Raw genomic sequence first — 19548 nt, 5'->3', positions numbered from 1 at the left:
CTTGAGCTCAAACGGCAGAGACAAAGGTGTGAAGTGGTGGGGTAAGGCATGATCCACACGAACAAATGGAGACACATTCCCATACAAACATACATGCTGCAACTTAGGCATGCTTTATGAAAAGTACCTTAAAGTAAACCTATTTGAAAGTGGAGAAACATGATGCAACTAGCGCACCTCCCAAATATATCAAACGGAACCGAGAGGTCTGCAAACCATTTTTCAAGCCATCCTCCTTTGAATTATTAAGGAAACAGAGACGCCATTTTGGATGCTGGTGGGGTACTGTTAAAAATTGAAACGGAAATATTTATACTTTCTTTACCATTTATAACATTACAGTCTGCCACGCTGGATCCAGCAGTCCTGCCAGTGAAAATTCCTAATAACCCAAATGTCCTGGAAACCTTAAGCATCAAGGGGGCAGGAAAAAAATTCAATTGACGTCAATGAGCAGAAACAGCACTTGAGGGATTTTGAGGGAGAAATAGCTGGCCTGATTGTTTTGAGGTCATGTCAGTAAAACCAAGAGGGGTTTGTAAATCATGTAAATACCCCAAATAACTGAAAAGTTAGCGAACAAATCCAATTTACATCCTAACTTACGAAGGTGGTAGGAAGTGCTTGATGAGAAGCTGAAAACCTAGAACTTTGTGCTCCTGAAAATGGTGCATTTCATCCAATTTTTCAAGTGAAATTGAAGGAAAGTTTTATGGTTTGCAGCCAAACACGAAGTAAAGTAGTAATAAAATAAAAGGATTTACATAAAGATGTTTAGGTTTGATCTTGACATTTATTCCTTGACTGGCTGATGTCTGATAAATAAAGCAACTAATGAAAGATGTAACACGATTTATAAGTGAATGCATGTTTAAATTCTGCATGTAAGGAAAAAAAAAAACTTGTGCTCAGATTGAAAACAAAAAACAAAAGATAAGTAATGAGTATATTTTCCCCATTTACTGTAGACATTTGAGTTGATGTTTGCTTGGATTTCTCTATTGCCCAATACATGGAAGACTTATTTCTTTGACATACAAAAGTTCTTTTCTTTTCTTTTTGACACTAAAGTGTTTAATAAATAAAAAAAAACTATTATAAAGACAGTTGTAAAAAGGCACACAAAAGTTCTTTGACAAATGGTACAGAAAAAAGTAAACACTTTTCTCTCGCTATACAAATGTGTCTCCATCAGTAGATCTTATTCTATGCTACTTCTAGAACACGTATCTTAAAATAAAATACAACCAAACAAAGAGTCTTACGATACAAAACTTCTCTCAGTAGTGTCAGTGTCCATTTAATACCAGTCCAGAAAAGAAGTAGTTTCCCAAACTGGCTGAATTTTTTCAAGTTCCACTCTTCTTTATTGAGCCTAGATTGTTCGCAGTAACTAATTCCTGAGAACTCTGAAGCCATCTCTCCAAAAATCGTCCGCCTCTGTCTGGCTTCAACAACCCAAGTGCAAGATGCCCCAGCGCGGGCCAAACGAAAGCCCTCACCTCTGTGGGCTTATTAAAAAGCCCAGCTGCAAGAGGATACTCCCTCTTTTCCCCAAAAAAAGCCTTTCAAATCACCGCGTGAGCTCGATGATGGAAGCCTTATGTGTCTGTGGGTGACGCCTCGTGCGTCACAATCTCTATTGCCGACTCAATCATGGCACCGTCCTCAGGCATCTGACTGTCCAAGTAGTCCAGGGGAGGAGAATGGGAATTTCCAAGATCGTCCTCTTCCTCCTCAAACTCTTCGTCCTCTTCCCCATCTTTATCCATTCCTTCCAAGTCTTCCTCCTCCAAAGCCACGTCAAATTGAAACTTTTCCCCTCCTCCCTGTATTCCTGTACCTCCACTGTGTCCGTGAGTGCCCTGTTCATAGAAGGGAGGAGAGGGACTCTGGGGAATCATGCTCTGGTACCAGTTCCTGTTGTCCTCTAAAGTGTCCAGAATGTCCTGGGCATCAGGGTGGACCAGATCTGCCCAAGTTTCCCACAAAGGATGAACAATGTAGTCTATAAAGCCCACCTGAAAGAGAAGAATACGTGTTGAGTTCGTTTATTTTTGCATGTTTTTACACATAAAGCAGCTAAATTTCTCCTAGACTACAGCCACTATTCATTTTCATTACATACCTGACTCTTCTCTACCGACGCTGTGTGTTTATCACACATGGGGCTAATCTCCATCCCCCTCTCCCTCTCTCGGTCTCCCTGGTGGAAAAACTCCTCCATTATCCTGTCAGTCCACTGACGATACAACTCCAAGGACTTTGTGGGATTACTCAGATCAGCACAGTGCACCATGTTACGCAGCACCTAGAAATGGTGAATAGTTGCAGTTTAGTAAAAGACATACCATATTGTTCGGACTGTAAGGTGCAATATCAATGAACGGGTCTGTTTTCATACATAAGGCGCACCGGATTATAAAGCTCACTGTCGATTTTTAAGAAAATTAAAGGATTTTAAGAGCGCAATATAGTCTGAAAAATAAGGTACTTGTAGAATATATTTTTTGTTTGAAGACTGATTTTGATTTTTGTAGAAATTACAATAAATTCAGACAATATCTAGTCTTTAGGGATGCAATAAAATCTGAAATCATACACTAAAGTGAGATTAACTTAAGTCACAAAAAAAGAAATATACTTTTTCCACATTATTGTAACAGAATAAAAAGGAAAGGAACCTACTGGTTCAAAATTATAATGCTGAGCTGTTCATTCATAAACATTTAAGGCATGCAACACAAAGAAAGTATTTATTTCCACTTTTAGGTGCAGCACATACCTGTATCCTGTCAGTGTAATTGTCCAGCAGCAATACTCCAGAGCTTGTCACCTTCTTGGTCTCAACCATAGTCTTCAGGTCAGCTAGCAGACTCATGTGTTTGGACATGTCCGTCGCCAAAACCTGCATAAAAAAATAAATTAAAAAATGTGAATAGGAATCTAACGTAAACCCTTTTTATAATAATTATAATTTGTTTGGTTAAAAACAAAGGGTAAAACGATCATTCCAAATAATTTACCATGTCAATGACCATCTTGCGCAGGGACTGTCTCTGCTTCTTTGTGAGGTTTTGGAAGATATCACAGTTGTCTTCCTGTAGCAGCTTGAAGCCTACAGCCAAATGATGGTTCTCCAGTACGGACTCATCATTGTACATCAGGGCCAGCTCAGAGTCTGCACCATGGATAAAAAGGCATTTTATTGTTATCAAATGTTTCCATGGTTTTTTTTTTATAATTTAAGTAGAATATATATATTTAAATGGACCATTTTTAAAACTTACTGGTATTGATTAAGAATTGGTTTGAAACTCCGGGATGATCAACATCATGGATAGCTGCAGCAAAGATGGCGGCTAGGACCTCAAGGTCTGTGAAGACCGCCTGTGAAGACAGGAAAGAATATTACATTATTTAACATCAAAAAGGCTGAACCAAGTAAGTTACAAGTCTCTTCAACTCAGATTGATTATAGGGGCAATAAAAACAGCATGAATGAAGAAGGCTTTTAATATATAAATTTTGCTTTCAAATTTTGCCACTTTTCTGTTATATAAAACAAAGAAAAAAAAAACATAAAAGGCTAAACTGCCCAAGAGTTTGTTGTTTAATCGATCTATAAGGAATATGACTGTCGGGGCTGTATGTATATGGCTGAAGCAAACAGATGGAGAACCTAGAGTTCTCCATGTTCCAAAGACCAGAGCAGCCCTTAAGTTATACAAACAGTAAAGTATGTTTAACAAAGTAGGTAAAATTATTTTAGAAAACTTGTGCAAGTAAAGAAGGGGCAAAAGGTCATTCACCAGAAAATAAAAATCAATTAATTCCAATTAAATCCAATCATACTGAGTGCAACTGAGACAAAGAGTTTTAAAGATGGACTTACATCTAGAGCAGGAGTGGAGAGAAGGATGTGTGTCGACTGAGCAACATCAGCAGCATGCAGGCTGTTATGATAGGCCACATCTGAATGGTAGTGATCTTCCAGTGTCATCATGTAAGCCACAAACGTATCAGCAGGAATCTTAAATGTCTTCAAAAGGTCTCTCTCCTAAAAATAGGATAAATGTTTATGGGCTACTGTTCAGAGAACTTTATTACATAATCGAAACACATGCCTGTTGTCCCCTGTTCATGCCAAGTAATTCAAAACGTAGAATAATCCATACCTGAAAAATGGCGTACATGATGCAGGTGAGAGGTCGACTGTTGGAGTATTCCGACACGCTGAAGATATTTAGACCCCACTTGTTCAGGTCGTCCAGCTCCTTGGACAGCAGCTCCTCTTTACCAGTCTTGACTCCAAAGCGAGAGATGCTGCTGTTGGAGAGCGAGGGCCCGTGAGAAACCTTCTTCACTCCACTGATCTGCGTCATCAGCTGCTGCTTCTGCTGTTTCTTCTTCTCTCTCGTTTTGGATGTTGGCGACGGGATCTCCACGTCATTCTGTTTGTCTGCGCAAAGACAGAATGTAAAAAAAAAAAAACACATCAAAGTGTGTATTCATTGGTCTGAGTGTTATTGTTTTTCATATTAAACTACAGGTCGCCTGTGTCGGCTGTTTAAAGAAAAATAAAAAAAAATTCTCTGGAATCTAATTCTCACTTGTTCAGTTAACACGTTCCTTTTTTAAACATCCTCTGAGCTCATGGGGTTTGTTTCCTTCTTGCTTCAAAATCTCAAATTCAGTCAGCTGGTGCACTATTTGCTCTTCTTTCAATTCATTATGTAGATTTCTTTAAAAAAAAAGTTTATTCATCAACATTTGATTTAGATTCTAAACAAAATAAAATTGTTTAATATATTTTGTATAGACTGCACGGTGGCGCAGTTTGTAGAGCTGCTGCCGCTCAGCGAGAAGGTCACCGGATCAAATCCCGGCTGGGGGTTTATTTAGGTGGAGTTTGTATGTTCTCTCCGTGCATGTGTGGGTTTTCTCTGGGTACTCTGGTTTCCTCCCACAGACCAAAAACATGCATGTTAGACTGATTGGTAACTCTAAATTGTCTCTAGGTGTGAGCGAAAGACTGAATGGTTGTTTGTCTCCGTGTCCCTGTGATGGACTGAGACCTGTCCAGGGTGTCCCCCACCTCTTGCACGGTCACTGCTGGATATGGACACCAGTGACCAGTGACACCAGTGACTGATGGATGAGCCGCACGCTCGGCATGGAATTTTTATTTAAAATAAATTATTTTAAATTATTGAGCTTTGTGCAGCCCATACTGCAGGATAAACTTCCTGCTGCAGCTGATCAGCTGTTCTCCGTGCAGAGCGGAGAAGTGGGCGTGGCCAAGAACGCTTGCAGGTGGCTGAGTGCAGCGGAGGCAGGGGAGCTGAAATCATGACATTCTGTGCTCTTTTAGAGCGTTTTAGAGTTTAGGAACATCGTTTAGAATATTGCAAGAGTGTGGAAAAGGTTTAACACATATATAAATACTAAAATAAACTACTACTTACTAATTGTACTACTATTCCTACTTTTTCCACTTGTTGTGGGGCTTCAGGGTACAGATCCCCCACAATAAACGAGGGACTATTTTATTACATTTAAATCACTCATGGCTGCTTTTAGCTTATAACGGCTTCTATAAATTCTACAAAGTCTGTCTTTCTGCATGTGAGCTGAAACATCACCAAACCTCTCCTCAGCTCCTCGCTGACCCATCTGCCCTCCCTTGTAGAGGGTTATTCAATTACTAGCTATAATTGAACTAATCACTTTTACTCTCATGCACTGTTGTCGCTGCCTTTTTTCACATCTTTCTTTTCTGTTCTGTTCTCTGGTTTAAAAAAAAAAGTTCTCTCATATGTGTTTTGTGGAAAACAATGGGATAAACAAGAAATCACCCTCCAGTATATGACAACTGAAGAACATTAACACTTGTGTGTAGCATTAGTATGTGGGACCCTTTTATTCAATCAGTGAACTAACTTTTATTGGCTTAATTTATAAAATTTACTCAAAATGAATTGAATGTCCTACATATTATTCAAATCTAAAGGCGCAGAATGCTTTTAGTGTAAAGTAGATTAGTAGTTTGGTATGTTGTCTGAATAAATGCCATGGTTATATATTGCATAATATTTCTCAAGATAAGCAGTAAATGCAAAGAGAAGAGAAAACTATTTCATTTTTTGTTGTTCCCTGCATGTTTCAGTACCATCTAATTTATTTTCACCCTTCAACGTGTTTTTCATTAGAAGAGGCACAGATGGGGATTGGATGGCAATGGCCAAGAACAGGAACATACTTGAATAGTGGGCCTGTTGTTTTTGAAAAAAAAAAAAAAAAAGCCAGAAGTTTCGGAATAAAATGATAATTTATCTCGGAAACGTAGTTAGTTCACTGAGCACTGTTTTCAAAAGAAGAAATGTATACAAGTAAATCAGATGGTCTACACAGAACTGGCAATGATTTATTGTAGTGTTACATGAAAATGTCACCCCCCAGTTCTGCTGGTCATCTGTGGTCAGACCAGGCCAGCTGTGCTGCTTTATCCCCACCCCTTCATTTTAGTTACTATGTACTTTGATTTTTATTATTGTTTTTTTACTTTTTTGTCACCAATGGGGTAATCCTTTTTCTTTACTGAAGCAAAAGTCACCTGTTTTTTTGGGTCGGTTAGCGGGGGAGGGAGAGGAAACGGGACAGGTGTCCCTGCTGACAGAGATGCATGAAGATGGGGATGAGTCATTCAATCTGCCAACTTATCACCCTGCCAGCGAAGGGGGTTCCTCTGTAGGTGTTTTTTTTTTCTCCTCCTCTTTCTGCAGTCAGTTCCCTCCCTCGCTTGTTGGTCTGGAATTCATTATGCATTTTTCTTTTATATTAAAGTCTCTTCAAATGATTTTCCTGACTGGTCCTGAGCATCTCATTACATATTTGTACCGACTTTGTACATTTACTACAACAAACTCACATACTAACTTTTTTTTTTTTAAACATTGCTAGTTTATTTTTTATACCAATTATAAGTGTGGATTAGCACTGTGATAATCCTATGGTAAATTTATTGGTCAAAACATTTAAAATAATTTTGTAAATCATCTCGGTAAGAAATTCATGGCGCAGTTTTATTTTAATGGTACGCCCCCACAGGAAAGCCATGCAGCCAGAGCAACTTCCACAGATTATCATCCTGTGAAAGATATTGCGGCAAACCTTAAGAGAAATCTCAAACTCAGATAGCAACCAGAAGGCAGCTTCTTTGTGATTGGACAAATCAAAATTGAAGTTGTGGGTAATCAGGATCATTAGGGGCAACCTGTGTGATTTGTGAAAACATGTACACAAGATGTTTATTTACCTAGGAAGGTGTTGGATATGAATTCGGAAACCTGATTCCCAGACCGACTCATCTCAGATAGGTGCGTCAGTTCCCGATTCAACATTCGCTTAAACTGCAGGAGAGAAGAGAAGAAGAAAGACATATGTCGTCATTTTCAACTTCGGGGGAAACCTGAGATAGATTTTGCACAAGATGCCATAAAAATCCAACTTTAATCATCAGGTGAAGAATGTTATAGTTACTGAGTACAATCAGTGAGGGATGTATTTTCCCCTTTGTTGATTTATTATGCTGCAATTCAAGATTCTTTACCAGTGAGAAACCATCAGCTTTTAAAACCCCTTAACTTCTTCACAGGAACTAATTTTAAGATTTATTAAACACAATCAAATTTTTATTGGACTCTCTGGCAGATGAGCTCGCATCAGTGTTCAGGAATGTCTGCCTTTGTCTTTTCATGCAGTTGGAACAATTTCAACTTGTGAAAGCCAGCTGGATATTCAGATGCATTTGACATCCCACGGAAACCCAGGCACTGCAGCAGCAGATGTTTACGACAGACGTGCACGCTGCGTGCACAAGCATACACTTCACAACACATAGAAACAGACATACTGCTCTGCAGCGGGCTCAAGATGGAGCCTGAGCCTCAAAACAACATTCTGTCATATTTAACTGCACGAGGAAATATTTTTGGGTTCACTTCAGCTTGCACAGCTTAAAAAAACATATTTTATGGTCCTTAAAGAAATCAATATTTCTTTCATTAAAAATAATGCAACACAGCACAATCAGAAAATGGGATGAGTAGTCCAGACCAGCTATGTAGATAAACGCCACACACCTTAATGTAACCCCAAGACACCGACAGCAGGTAGTTGGCTTCAGGCATTTTGGACTCTTTTGTCTCGTTCCTACACAAAGCCAGAACGGTAATCCAGTCGAGGAAAAAAATAGAGGAAGACAAAAGGATTCTTTCAGCGCCAAAAAAATCCCCTCTTTTCTTCTCTCAAAATATTCTTCTTGGCAGTAAAGAGAGCAGCTTTATGATGGCTCACTCCCCCCATTAGCTGCAGAAAAGAGCCAGCTGCAAGGCTCCATGCTTGCCGATGGATGGATTGATGTAAGAGTGAAAATTTCGGCTCTGTAACCAGGCTAGACGATCCAGCGGGCTCGGCTGGAGTGGCAGCTGGAGCCGTGATGGGGACTCTCAGTGCACTGATGAATAATGGAGAGGAAGCAGGAATGGGAGGAGGGGAAAAACACAGCATTGGAGACAGGAGGAGGAGGACAAAGGAGGGAGTGAGGCAGCGATGCTCATCTGACTGGAGGGGGGGTTCCTCCACTGAATTTGTCTCACTTCGTTGCTTTCACTGCTGTAAGGCTCACGCCCCCGCCTTTCTCTTTCTCCTCATGTTTTCCCCCTTTTCTATCCCTCAATATTTATTTATTTGCTACATCCTGTCAGCCCTAGCAACACACTCCACTTAAATCCCAATTAGACAAAAATGGGGAGAACGAAGCCTTAATTAAGGTTTAGTGACAATGTGTGTATGGGTTAGGATTTATATATATATATATATATATATATATATATATATATATATATAAACAGTATATGCTGTTTTGAAGCAGTGTTTTTCATTGATTTAAAATAAGAAGCCTTCAGATAATTTCAGTGTTCCTTAATTTCAGACCCTGTAATTCCCTCTTTAAGTCATTGATATACAGCCAGCCATTGTGAGGGAATGTCACTGAGCTGGAAACCAACTCCTCCCCTCTACAGTAAAACAATAAGGGCTGAGAACGGCACGTTTTGAAGAATGTGAGCGTACATCGGCTGTATTTTTAATCGCCATTATCTCTATTATCACCCGCTGCTGCTCCACTCCCTCTTTTGTGTCTTCTGTTGTCTCCTGACAACCAAGTGTGGCAGCCATTGCAGAGTACTCATCAGCCTGTTCATTATCTGCATCCCATAATAATATTGGATGCCGACAGGGTGTCTGCGGGTAGCTATTTTTAACAGGCGGAGTGGTGAAGATGGTCAGAAAAGGTGACAAAAAATAATTGCGCTCTTAGTTTAAGGGAAATCTGTGAGTGTGTATATGCCAATTAGGAGAACACCCAAACGTCATGGCAACAGTATTGGGTAGCAAAAAAAAAAAAAAGCTAAGGGAAGCAGAGGAGAGTTTTCCCTTTTTGTCTTCTCAAGCAGGCATGTGGTAGAGCTGCTGAGCTGTCACGAGGACACACCACACATATCGCCTCTGCTTGCATCCACTGATGCATCCACTTGAACTGACACCTCCCCTCCCAAAAGAAAATCAGAAAAACGTTGCCTCCTTCTCTTTCATCCCTCCCTCACTCTCCATCCTTGGTTCTAAATTCCTCTCCAGGCTACCACTTGCCATCACAGTTGTCAATCTGTCTGTTCGCCCCCCACAGACAGAATCAGCGGGCTGTGGTGCAGGTGGTGTTATGACTGCAACATAGAGGGACCACATGACTAGAATGCGCTGCTACATCAGTATCAGTGGTCACTTTCAAGGTGCGCTTGTGTCTTTAAGCCAGTTGTGCCACATCAGAACCAGTGCACTGGAAACCGTTAACACAAGTTCCAGGAGAACCCCTAGGTCCAGTACTGGTGTAGAAACTGGGAAAGCTGTGTGGGAGATCAGAGCTTTCTTGAAAGAATTCCGGATCATCCTCCCACTGAGGGAAAGAACCAGAAGCAGGGAGGTAGATGGTTGAAAAAAAATAAATAAAGGAGGCAGCTCTTTATATAATAGCTTACTGCATAATATATAAGTAAACCAGAAATAACAGTGGGGGACGTCGCTGTGCAATGTGTGCTGTACTTTGCTAGAGGCTGCAGAAATGCCTCAGTATACACAAACGTACACAAAAACGCAACCTACACGTGCAGTTACCTACAGCTGATGCTTAAATATCACAGACATGTTTTATTTATGTTCGTTTTTATTCATTTAGTAGCAGAGGGGAAGTCTTTATCTGATGACAGTGGAAATAATTGACCATTAAGAGCATGAAGATTATTTAAAACCAGATCTTGTTTTTTATGCATTTTCTTGGCCATTTGTTATTGGATGTAGTTGGAGTGAGGACAGAGTGAGATGGAGGAGGATGACTCCATGTGGAGGGAAAAGACAAAAGAAGATGTTTCTACCCCTTGCTTTTAACTCCAAATTTCCTCTTCCTACTTGTTTCGTTCTGCTTACAGTGGTTGGCTTGATTCAGCAGAGAGCTGCAGTGGCAGAGGAGGTGAATGGAGCCTTTGGCATTTCTGTTGGGAGGTGGGAGTGGAGTGTGTGTGTGGGGGGGGAGAGTGAACATAGAGCTGAGCTCCTCAGTTTAGATGTGATTCCATCGAGCAGCTCACTGTGGGGGCAGCCAGGCAGACAGACACGGAGTCTCCCGCTGACACGAGACCAAGCTCGTCCTCCATCTGACTGGGCTGTTCCCTCGCTCGCTCTTTTTCTGGTGATTGTTTATACATTTGAACAAGTATTTAAAATACACTCAAATTTTAACTTTAATTGTGCTTAATTTTTTTAATGGAATTAATTGGTTAACTTTATTAACTGCAGGTTATTGCTGAAAAGGGCAGTCTAAAAAGCATAAATCAAGCTGGAAACTCGCCTTGGGGATCTTTCTGCATTCCTTGAAATTCCCTGATTTCCCAGACTGACATTGTGTCTCAGAGCCACTAGTGGGCGCTCTACGTTCACCCAGCAGCCATTTAAAGAGGGATTGAGCATTCTTTGTGCAGGTTATCGTAATATCTACAGACAGCTTGATTAGGAAAAAAAAAGTATTTTAAGTTAAAAACAATTTATTCCAAGTCCTTTAAATTAATCTAATTTTACTGTGGTCAAAAAAAAAATTGCAGCACAAAACCACTACATTAATAACATTTTTAGCCTGAATATTTTTGCAATATCTCTGACAGGTTTTAACTAGCATAAATTCAAAATTGAGTAATTATTTGACTTTCTATATCAATGTGAAATATGAATAAAAAAAAAAAAAAAGAAAAAAAAGAAGTTGAATCTATGGCCATGAACTAAAAAAACATGATTTTGCCTTTAAGTGGTTTAAAAATGGACACAGAACCAACAAAAAAACTTAAACATGTGTTTTAAACAACCCAGATTCAAATAAGTTAGAACTAACAATGTGTACATTCCCTTGTTTTTAATTAATTTCCTCATGATCAGCAGATTTCGAGGGCTTGTGGGTTTTGCCCCTTCAGTTTGATGTGACGCAAACTGGTAAAGTTGGACTGGAAATGACAAAACTCTGTATAGATCAAGGGAACAGTCTTACGTATGAACTGTGCGTACGTCGACTACAGGTACAGACATCTCAAAGAAAACCCATCTACCTCTCACTTCCTGTGACTCACACTCACACTAGAGTCTGTGCAATAGTGCATGTGTGTGTCTCAGCCTGTACTGAAGATTACAAAGTATTGAAAAACATTAGGCTTCAGGGCAGGACACAGAATAAAGGAGGGAGTAATCACAAAGCAGACTGATAAATGTGTTCCCATTGATCAAAGCTTCCCCAGAGAGTTGTGATTTGTACTTTTTTTTTTCTTTTGGATGGAGAAAAACGCTTCGCGAGCTAAAAGCTGTACTCGAGCTGTGTGAGCTGCTTTAAAAGAAGAAATCAAGTGAAGGTTTATACCACACAGAAATAATTGTACACAAAAAAGCTTCTCAAAGAGGAAAACCTCTTGAGCTTTTTTTGCACAGATTCTTAAAACCATAAGTCCAAACCACTTTGTGCAACCGACCTTAGATGTTCGGAAAACTTCCAGATTTTATTATGGTGTTAAAACAACCCTGTCTTCATTTTACATATTCAAAAATACTTGGAAATGTTGCTAATTAAAAACAACTCCAGAACACTGGACTATTTCAGATAAGAGAAACAAACAAACTATTTTGCTCCGTGCGCTCTTCTTTAAGAGTTTTCCTGAATAGTGTCACCTGCAAGTAATTAAAAACTAAAACTATGTGGGAAGCCAACCACTTCTTATTGCTTTAAAACAAAATTTACAACTTTTAAAAGGTTTTAACAAGCGGTCATCCCTTCAGGATAAAACAGAGAAAGATCCTCCAGTTTTCATTCACTTAAAAAGTGAAGAAATTATATTTGTTGCGATACAGCTGCAATAATTTAAAACGATGCACACAGATTCTGAGCTGCTGGGGGCAGAGAACCATGTTTGTAAAAATGTGCATAAAGTAGGATAAATCAACAAATCATTAAAAATGAAAAATCTTAGAGGCATTTTAGAAGTTTAACAAAAGTTTTATACAACTGCCCAAGATCCCCAGGACAATTTCCTAAGAAATGCTTCACTTATTCCTCAGTAATAAAATACATTTAAAGTTCTTTGATTAAAAAAAAAAAGGTTCAAGACAACTAATCTAAATTTAGTGCACGTTGAAAAATAAAAATGTTAACGTCACATAAAGTAGGAAGGAAGTTCTGTACAAGAAAGAACTGCTCAACCTCAAACAGAATAAAATACAAGAAAAACTTACCTTTTTCCAAAAATTAAGCTTCCCTATTTTCTTGTCTTTTCTGTCAAAGCAGCAGGCACCCATTATTGCTGAATGCAGATGTGAGAGGGGCTTCTGTCGGGTAAAGAGTCTGTCTGACTACAGCATGAAGGAACTGAGTGTGGCCTCTTTGACTCAGGGAAACTACAGCTTTAGTGTCTCTGGGCTGCGAGGTCCGACTAGGTTTTACCTCACACCCTGTGAATGTGGTGCAATGACTGGATGTGTTTGTGTGTGGCTGAGCGAGCTCTGCCTCACACACACTCCCTCTTGGGGGGAAGACCCGCCTCTTGCCTTTTTGTTGCTCTAGTTGGCTGTTCACTTTCTGGCAGCTGGCAGTCACAGCTCCACTGTTTATACAGTCAATATATCACTGATCAATCAGAATTAGAATTATTATTATTTTTTTTATTATTATTATTAATGAACACAGTTGGGTCCTAGAATAAGTAAGCCAAGCATGTTTCCCTTGAAAGTCTGAATCTTTGAGGTGACAGACGATTTTACTCTAGTGGTAAATCTGTTTGACTTTTGTTTTAGCTTAAACACACAATTCATTTTCAGGTTTAAAACCCACCACATTGTGACAGACAGTTTAGATTTTAAATCCTTATAAACTCTCTCCACTTAAAGAGTTTTATGGGATGCACAATATTGGATTTTTGGCCGATATCCGATATGCCCAAATTTATTTGGCCGATAACCGATACCGATATTTTTAACCCTTTGTCAGAACATAACCCTCTTATTTAGGCTTATTTGCTACAAAAATTGTGTAACAGTTTAAGAGCTGGTGACATATAGTCAATAACAATATGCATAGCAAACTTTTATTAAACGAAAAGTGTTAAATGTTATTTATTAGCATTAAATGGTAAATGGACTGTACTTATAGCGCCTTCCTATCTTATTTCAAGATACTCAAAGCTCTTTACAACACAATCTGTGCCTCATTTACCCATTCATACAGCTCTCTACTAGATCCCTACAAAGCTAATTGAACAAATCATTCTAATGAGACTAATCAGTGCTTTAGATCACATTCATGCACTGATGGGACACACATCAGAGGCTATGAGGGGTTCAGTGTCTTGCCCAGGGACACTTCAGCATGTGACTGCTGGTGGATTTGAACCCCCAACTCTCGCATTGGAGGACGACTGCTCTAACCACTCAGCCACAGCCGCCCATTAGTCACCTGCGATGCTGTCTCACTTGTAAAGACTTGTTCCAGGTTCCTAGCTGCAGTGTGGGATCCTCTGCACTCTTGTGCATGAAGGTCAGCCTTTTTAAGTTCAACGTTTTTGTCTATCCATTGTGACGTACTGTAAGACCAATCATGCTAACGGGGCTAACACTTGACGTCCAAATGTCTGTGGTAAAACTCACCCAAGTGCTATCGGCTATTAGCTTCTCAATTAAGTTGGAAATGACGGTTTGTAACTCGAGTAAGGCTACGTCAGAAAAATCTCTCTGACTGGGGACGATGTAGTGAGGCTCAACGTAGTCCAAAAATCTTCGGAATCCAATATCCTCAATGAAAAAAAACGTCCACACTGCCGACATTTTGAATCTTCCTCTCTGCTGTGATCAGATCAGGTAGGCGCGAGTGATATCATCACATTGTGCTGCGCTGCAGGCATCCTTGTCACTGGGTTGTCATACGAAAACAGCGTCTTTTATATCGGCGAGTTATTTTGGTGGAATGGCCGACGTCTGAGATTTAACTTTAACGCTAATATCGGCCGATACCGATACCATGCCGATAGTATTGTGCATCCCTAGCATTAGTATAAACTTGCACAAGCATGACAGTTTTCTTTTGGCTCAATAATACACTTGGTGACTATGAGGTTCTTAAAGTCCAGTCAAATCTTAAAATCAAAAAGGACTTTTCAACCAAAATATATTTCTGTGATAATATAAATCCTCCTGTTCTGTTCAACACAGCTAATTTAAATATTTTTAAAGATGGAACTAAGTTGATTATTCTGTCAAAAAAACTGTTCATTGCAGTTTGATGACTATTTCTGCCATGACACCTTTAAACCTGACTCTTACCCTTTTTACATAACAGAGGGTCTACAGCCTTGAAAATGGAAAATTTCCCAACAAACAACAGACCTTGGCTCGTGTACGTCAGCCATGCATAACGAAGAGGACAGTCACGTACTGCGAGTCTTGGGCAGGAGCAGCCCATGTGTTTCACCTTGGAGGTGCAGCAGTAACCTCTCATTTCACTTCCCTCTTACTCAAGTTTCATACTCTGCCGTTTGCAGCTCGAGTTACGGTTTTTCCATCCTCAACACAATAGATGCACAAGGGTCACCTTTGCTGATTAGCCCATTTTTGTCAGCAGAACCAGGTTGATTACAGCAGCCCACATAGCAAGGGGGCTGCAGTTGTGTAATGTTTAAGTATATTGTAAAAACAGACAGCTATAGCTGAGATCTGTGATATTAACCTACTGTTAGTACACATGTGCACCCAAACACACAAGGATGTGATTAGTTCATACATGAGACGCAAACATGTTTAGTGGAGAGCTTCTTACACAGATTTGTGTGTAAGGACACATTCACTCACTTGTTAAAGTCAGATGTTTGATACAGTACATAAAGACCACACTGTACCACCTGATAAGCTGCTCTGTTGACCAGGAATATCTCATGTAATGCAAATGACCAACATTTATATATATTTTTTTAATTTATTTAACAAATAAAAAAATGTCCAGTGGACCACTTTTAGCTTTTCAGCTCGTTCCAGAGAGTTACTATGACCATGTGGGCAGCACAAACTTATGATCTGTGAGGAAGAAAACAGAAGCTTCCTCTTATAAACTTATATTTGAAGTTTGAGGAAATGCGTCTAACTAAGTGAAAAAAGATTAACAAATTAAAGCTCACATTAGATAAACCAAATCTAAAGCGTGATTGAGACCAATTCATTAATTAACTTTTCTGTACAATGTACTTGAATACGACGGAGCTTTAGAGCCATGCTAAGAATTTTTTTTTTAAAGCCATAAAATTATGAGAATAATGTTGAATACCATCTTAATATTACAAGAACAAAGTTGTACAAGACTTTTTGCAGCTCTCGTGTTTTTTTTCCACGAGTCTGGTCCATGACCTGTCAATCAATCCAGTAGGCATGTCAGCAAATGACCAATCCGAAGCTAAATGTGTCGTAATAGTATTCAAACTCCGACACGATAAAGCAGGATTTACTGCATTTTAGCAGTGGTAAAATAAAGAATGTTGAGCATCTAGTTAAGTTATACTTTGGTATTGGTTTTACAAATAAGGACATACTTATTTAATCTGTTAGCACATCATTAGATTATCAGTATCAGGACTTTGAACCTGCTTACAGTAAGGTGGTACGCTCTGATGGGCTGCAACAGCTCTGCAGGTAAGGAGCATTTAGCTTTGGATTGGTCATTTGCTGACACGCCTACTGGATTGATTGACAGACATGGATCAGATTCATGGAAAAAAACTAAATAAATCAACAAGAGCTGAACAAAAAAAAGTCTCATACAACTTTATTCTTGTTATATTAAGACTATATTCGACTTTATTCTCGTAATTTTACGGCATTGATTTTTTTTTTTTTTATTCTTAGCACGGCCCTAAAGCTCCATTGTACTTGAATCATTCAGCTAAAGCTAGTTTTGATTCTGAAGCATTGAATTCTGGCCTATACTATTTTGTTATTTAATCACTTGTGTGTCTAAAGTGAGAATGGTCTCATTGACTGCCAGCACTGGAAGTGTGTGCTGATGACGACAGCAATAGAATAAACAAACACAACCATTAACCAACCAACGGTATGATGATGGGATGCCTATTGTCGTCTGGATGGAGAGCAGGAGGTGAGAAAGGAGACAGGAAGAGAGAGTCACTCTGCCTGGCGGTCTGCAAAGATCCCTCACACACTCCGACACACACAAATGTTCTCTCTTCCTCTCTAGTTTATTGTGTTTGACCCTCCGTGGGATCTCTCACATCCTGTTGTCCATTTTTATGAGAAATAGGCTTTTCCTCTTGGCTCACATGACAAACCTTTTCAGTCTCCAACTCGGCTCAACCAGCAGGTATCTGTTCTTTGACTTTAACAATAAAAATGTCAAAATCAATGGTTTTGAGTCCAAAACTAGTTTCAAATGCAGGCTGTGAGAACAACAAAAGGGATGCAACGTGTTTCATCGGTTTCCACTTTCTCAAACAAAACAAAGTGCTAAAAGTTGCAGAAAGTTCTCATAATATCAATAAAAGTACGACTAAAGGACAATTACGTGCTCTTTCTTGGTTCTTTGGCATTTTATCTTATCACATCCAAAAGGCTTCCAGCAACTAATAAGCCAGAAAATTCCCACAAACATGTATGTGCTTGTTTTTTCATTTTTATTATTGGATTTCCCCAGTGGCCCACAACAGCACAGAAGGCCAGAAAACATCTGCTCACCAACATAATAAGCAAACATCTGTACTGTGCTCACATGAGGCTTCAAACTGTAAACAGCGTCAGTAACGGCTCTTTGTATCATGAACGCATGAACCACTGAACAGAAGTAGATCGAAGCAAATCTTAGAAATAAACATTTTTGTGGGTGAACTGAAAGTGAAACTTTAATTTTAATGTCACTTTTCTACTTTTGAGTGAATTCTAGTGATGTAATGCCATAAAACACAATATGGTTCAAGTTATTCAATGTAGGTCACTCCCTGTTAAACAACATTTTTCAGTTGTTGGAATTTGTTTACTTTATAAATAAACATCAATAAATGAAAAACATAATAACTTAGCGACAACTCTTAATTATTGAGGTGAGAATCTTAGATAACTATTTATAAAAAGTGTATAATCAGCACAAGATGGATAGTTATCTGTATAAACAATGTTTATGACAAAGGATTTATGATTTCAGGAATCCTCGTGTGTTTAATGTAATTTTGATTTTAAAACTCCAATTTAAAGATGCCACTCATTAACAACATTAATTTGAATGGATTTCAGATCAACTTCCAGTATTCATCAGTGAAACATTAATCTTAATGTAAAAAATATAAAACCTAAATGCCAAATATTGGTCTGCATCATAATCAATTCACCAAAAAGGCTAAGAGCATGTTTTTAAAAATAGGTAGGAAATAAATCACATCACATAAAATCTTTGCACAAATTGAATAATTTGTAGTTGTGCATTATCTTTGCACAAATTGAATAAACAAAGATTATGTGTCATACTCTGGGGGAGGAACCGCAGCTTATATATCCCTAGCTTAGTTTAAAATATCTCTAACCAGTTCACGAGAGAGAAAATTAAGGTCATGCATGGAGGGAGCTTCCATGTTTGAATTGACTTCAGACCAAAGCAATGGATTCACATGATCAGCGTTAGTCCCGCCCACTGAGTTTGATGAGTGAGGCTGACAGTTAACATCATTTCATGATGACACTGGAGGGTGGAATGTGACTAATTTAAGTAAATAAATCTTGAAATAAAGAATTTAAAAGGTATGTTTATTTCACAGGACATTTAATTAATTAATTGTGTATTTAATAATTTAATTGTACATTAAATGAGTTAATTATGTATTTAATAATTTTTTTTAACCCTTTATTTATACAGGTAGTCTCATTGTGTCACAAGAACTCCATTTTCAAGAGAGACCTGTTTTTGGGAACAAATGGTGGGGGTTAAGGGCCTTGCTCAGGGGCCTAAAGTGGGGCAAATGAGGGTGGAGGCAAATGTGGGTGTTTCACTTTTTCCACCCACATTTTCATGTTGACGATACCGGAAGTTGAACCTGCGACTTTCCGATCACAGTTCCATATTCTCGAACCTCTGTGCCACCAACCCCCAAATTAAATGATACACTTAAATTAAATGTAAATGTATCATTTAATTATTACGTATTAGCCAGTGGTAGCTGTAGTCGTGTCTGACCAGTTGATTCCTCCTCTTCTCTGTGCTCAACAGGTTGAGTCTTGACAGAAAAATGCTGACCTTGCTTGGGTCATGTTTAGTTCAGCTACAGTATCTTGAGATGTTTTGGCTGTTACCATGTTTATTATGTTGAAGGATTAATGCTCCTCTCAGTTTCAGTTCTTATTTAGATTTATCACTCCCTCAAAGAGCAGTTCCTTTACATAAAATAAAATCAAACATTCAACCTCGTGCCCGTCAAAACACACTTGTTTAATAGAATATACAAAAGAGATAAACATAGAGAAACGTGTGGCCTCTTGGCTTTACCTTGTTGGAGGCCATGTCGCTGACAGACCTGTAGGTCTGGATGGTCTCCAGTTGGTCCAAACACCAGTCCAACTCTTCCATTGTCTCCATGGCCAGCTTCTGGTACGCCTCATCTGTCAAACACCCGGTACACAGAGACACACTGTCAGAACAGACGGTGCACATGAAGCTAGCAGCTTTCAGGCAACATCCACCCAGAGGTCCTGCTGGAGCATTCTGCAGAGACTGCTGCTGTAGGGGGTGAAGCTGTAGTGGTGGCATGCAGCTGCAGCGCTCCTTCATCATGAGGTGTAGCTGTGGTGAGCTGCTGGGGCTCGCAGCTGTCAGAGTAGAGGAAAGCTCAGACCTGACCTTGCTCTGTCCGTCATACGTGAAAGTTTTTT

The 19548-nt window shown here is 39.2% G+C and overlaps 1 protein-coding gene across 3 annotated transcripts; it reads right to left on the bottom strand.

The window, feature by feature from the left end:
• Positions 1-212: 212 nt before the first annotated feature.
• Positions 213-19285, bottom strand: pde4ba (phosphodiesterase 4B, cAMP-specific a). 3 transcript variants are annotated; one of them, XM_037697998.1, is made up of 9 exons: positions 19166-19285; positions 7319-7412; positions 4179-4462; positions 3896-4060; positions 3291-3390; positions 3027-3181; positions 2786-2908; positions 2129-2311; positions 213-2021 (listed from the first exon to the last, which is right to left on the bottom strand). In XM_037697998.1, the coding sequence occupies exons 1-9, from the start codon at positions 19253-19255 to the stop codon at positions 1602-1604; spliced, it is 1614 nt and encodes a 537-aa protein (XP_037553926.1). In that variant the 5' UTR covers positions 19256-19285; the 3' UTR covers positions 213-1601. The 3 variants fall into 3 exon arrangements, with proteins under 3 accessions (XP_037553926.1, XP_037553927.1, XP_037553929.1); XM_037697999.1 differs by lacking the exon at positions 19166-19285 and adding an exon at positions 12880-13016; XM_037698001.1 differs by lacking the exon at positions 19166-19285 and adding an exon at positions 8145-8325.
• Between the last annotated feature and the right edge of the window lie 263 nt (positions 19286-19548).

This window comes from Nematolebias whitei, chromosome 3 (genome assembly GCF_014905685.2).
Source record: "Nematolebias whitei isolate Nwh7 chromosome 3, NemWhi1, whole genome shotgun sequence".
NCBI classification, from domain to species: domain Eukaryota; kingdom Metazoa; phylum Chordata; class Actinopteri; order Cyprinodontiformes; family Rivulidae; genus Nematolebias; species Nematolebias whitei.
Note: the sequence above shows the minus strand (reverse complement) of the source record. Positions and strands in the feature narration are given on the sequence as shown.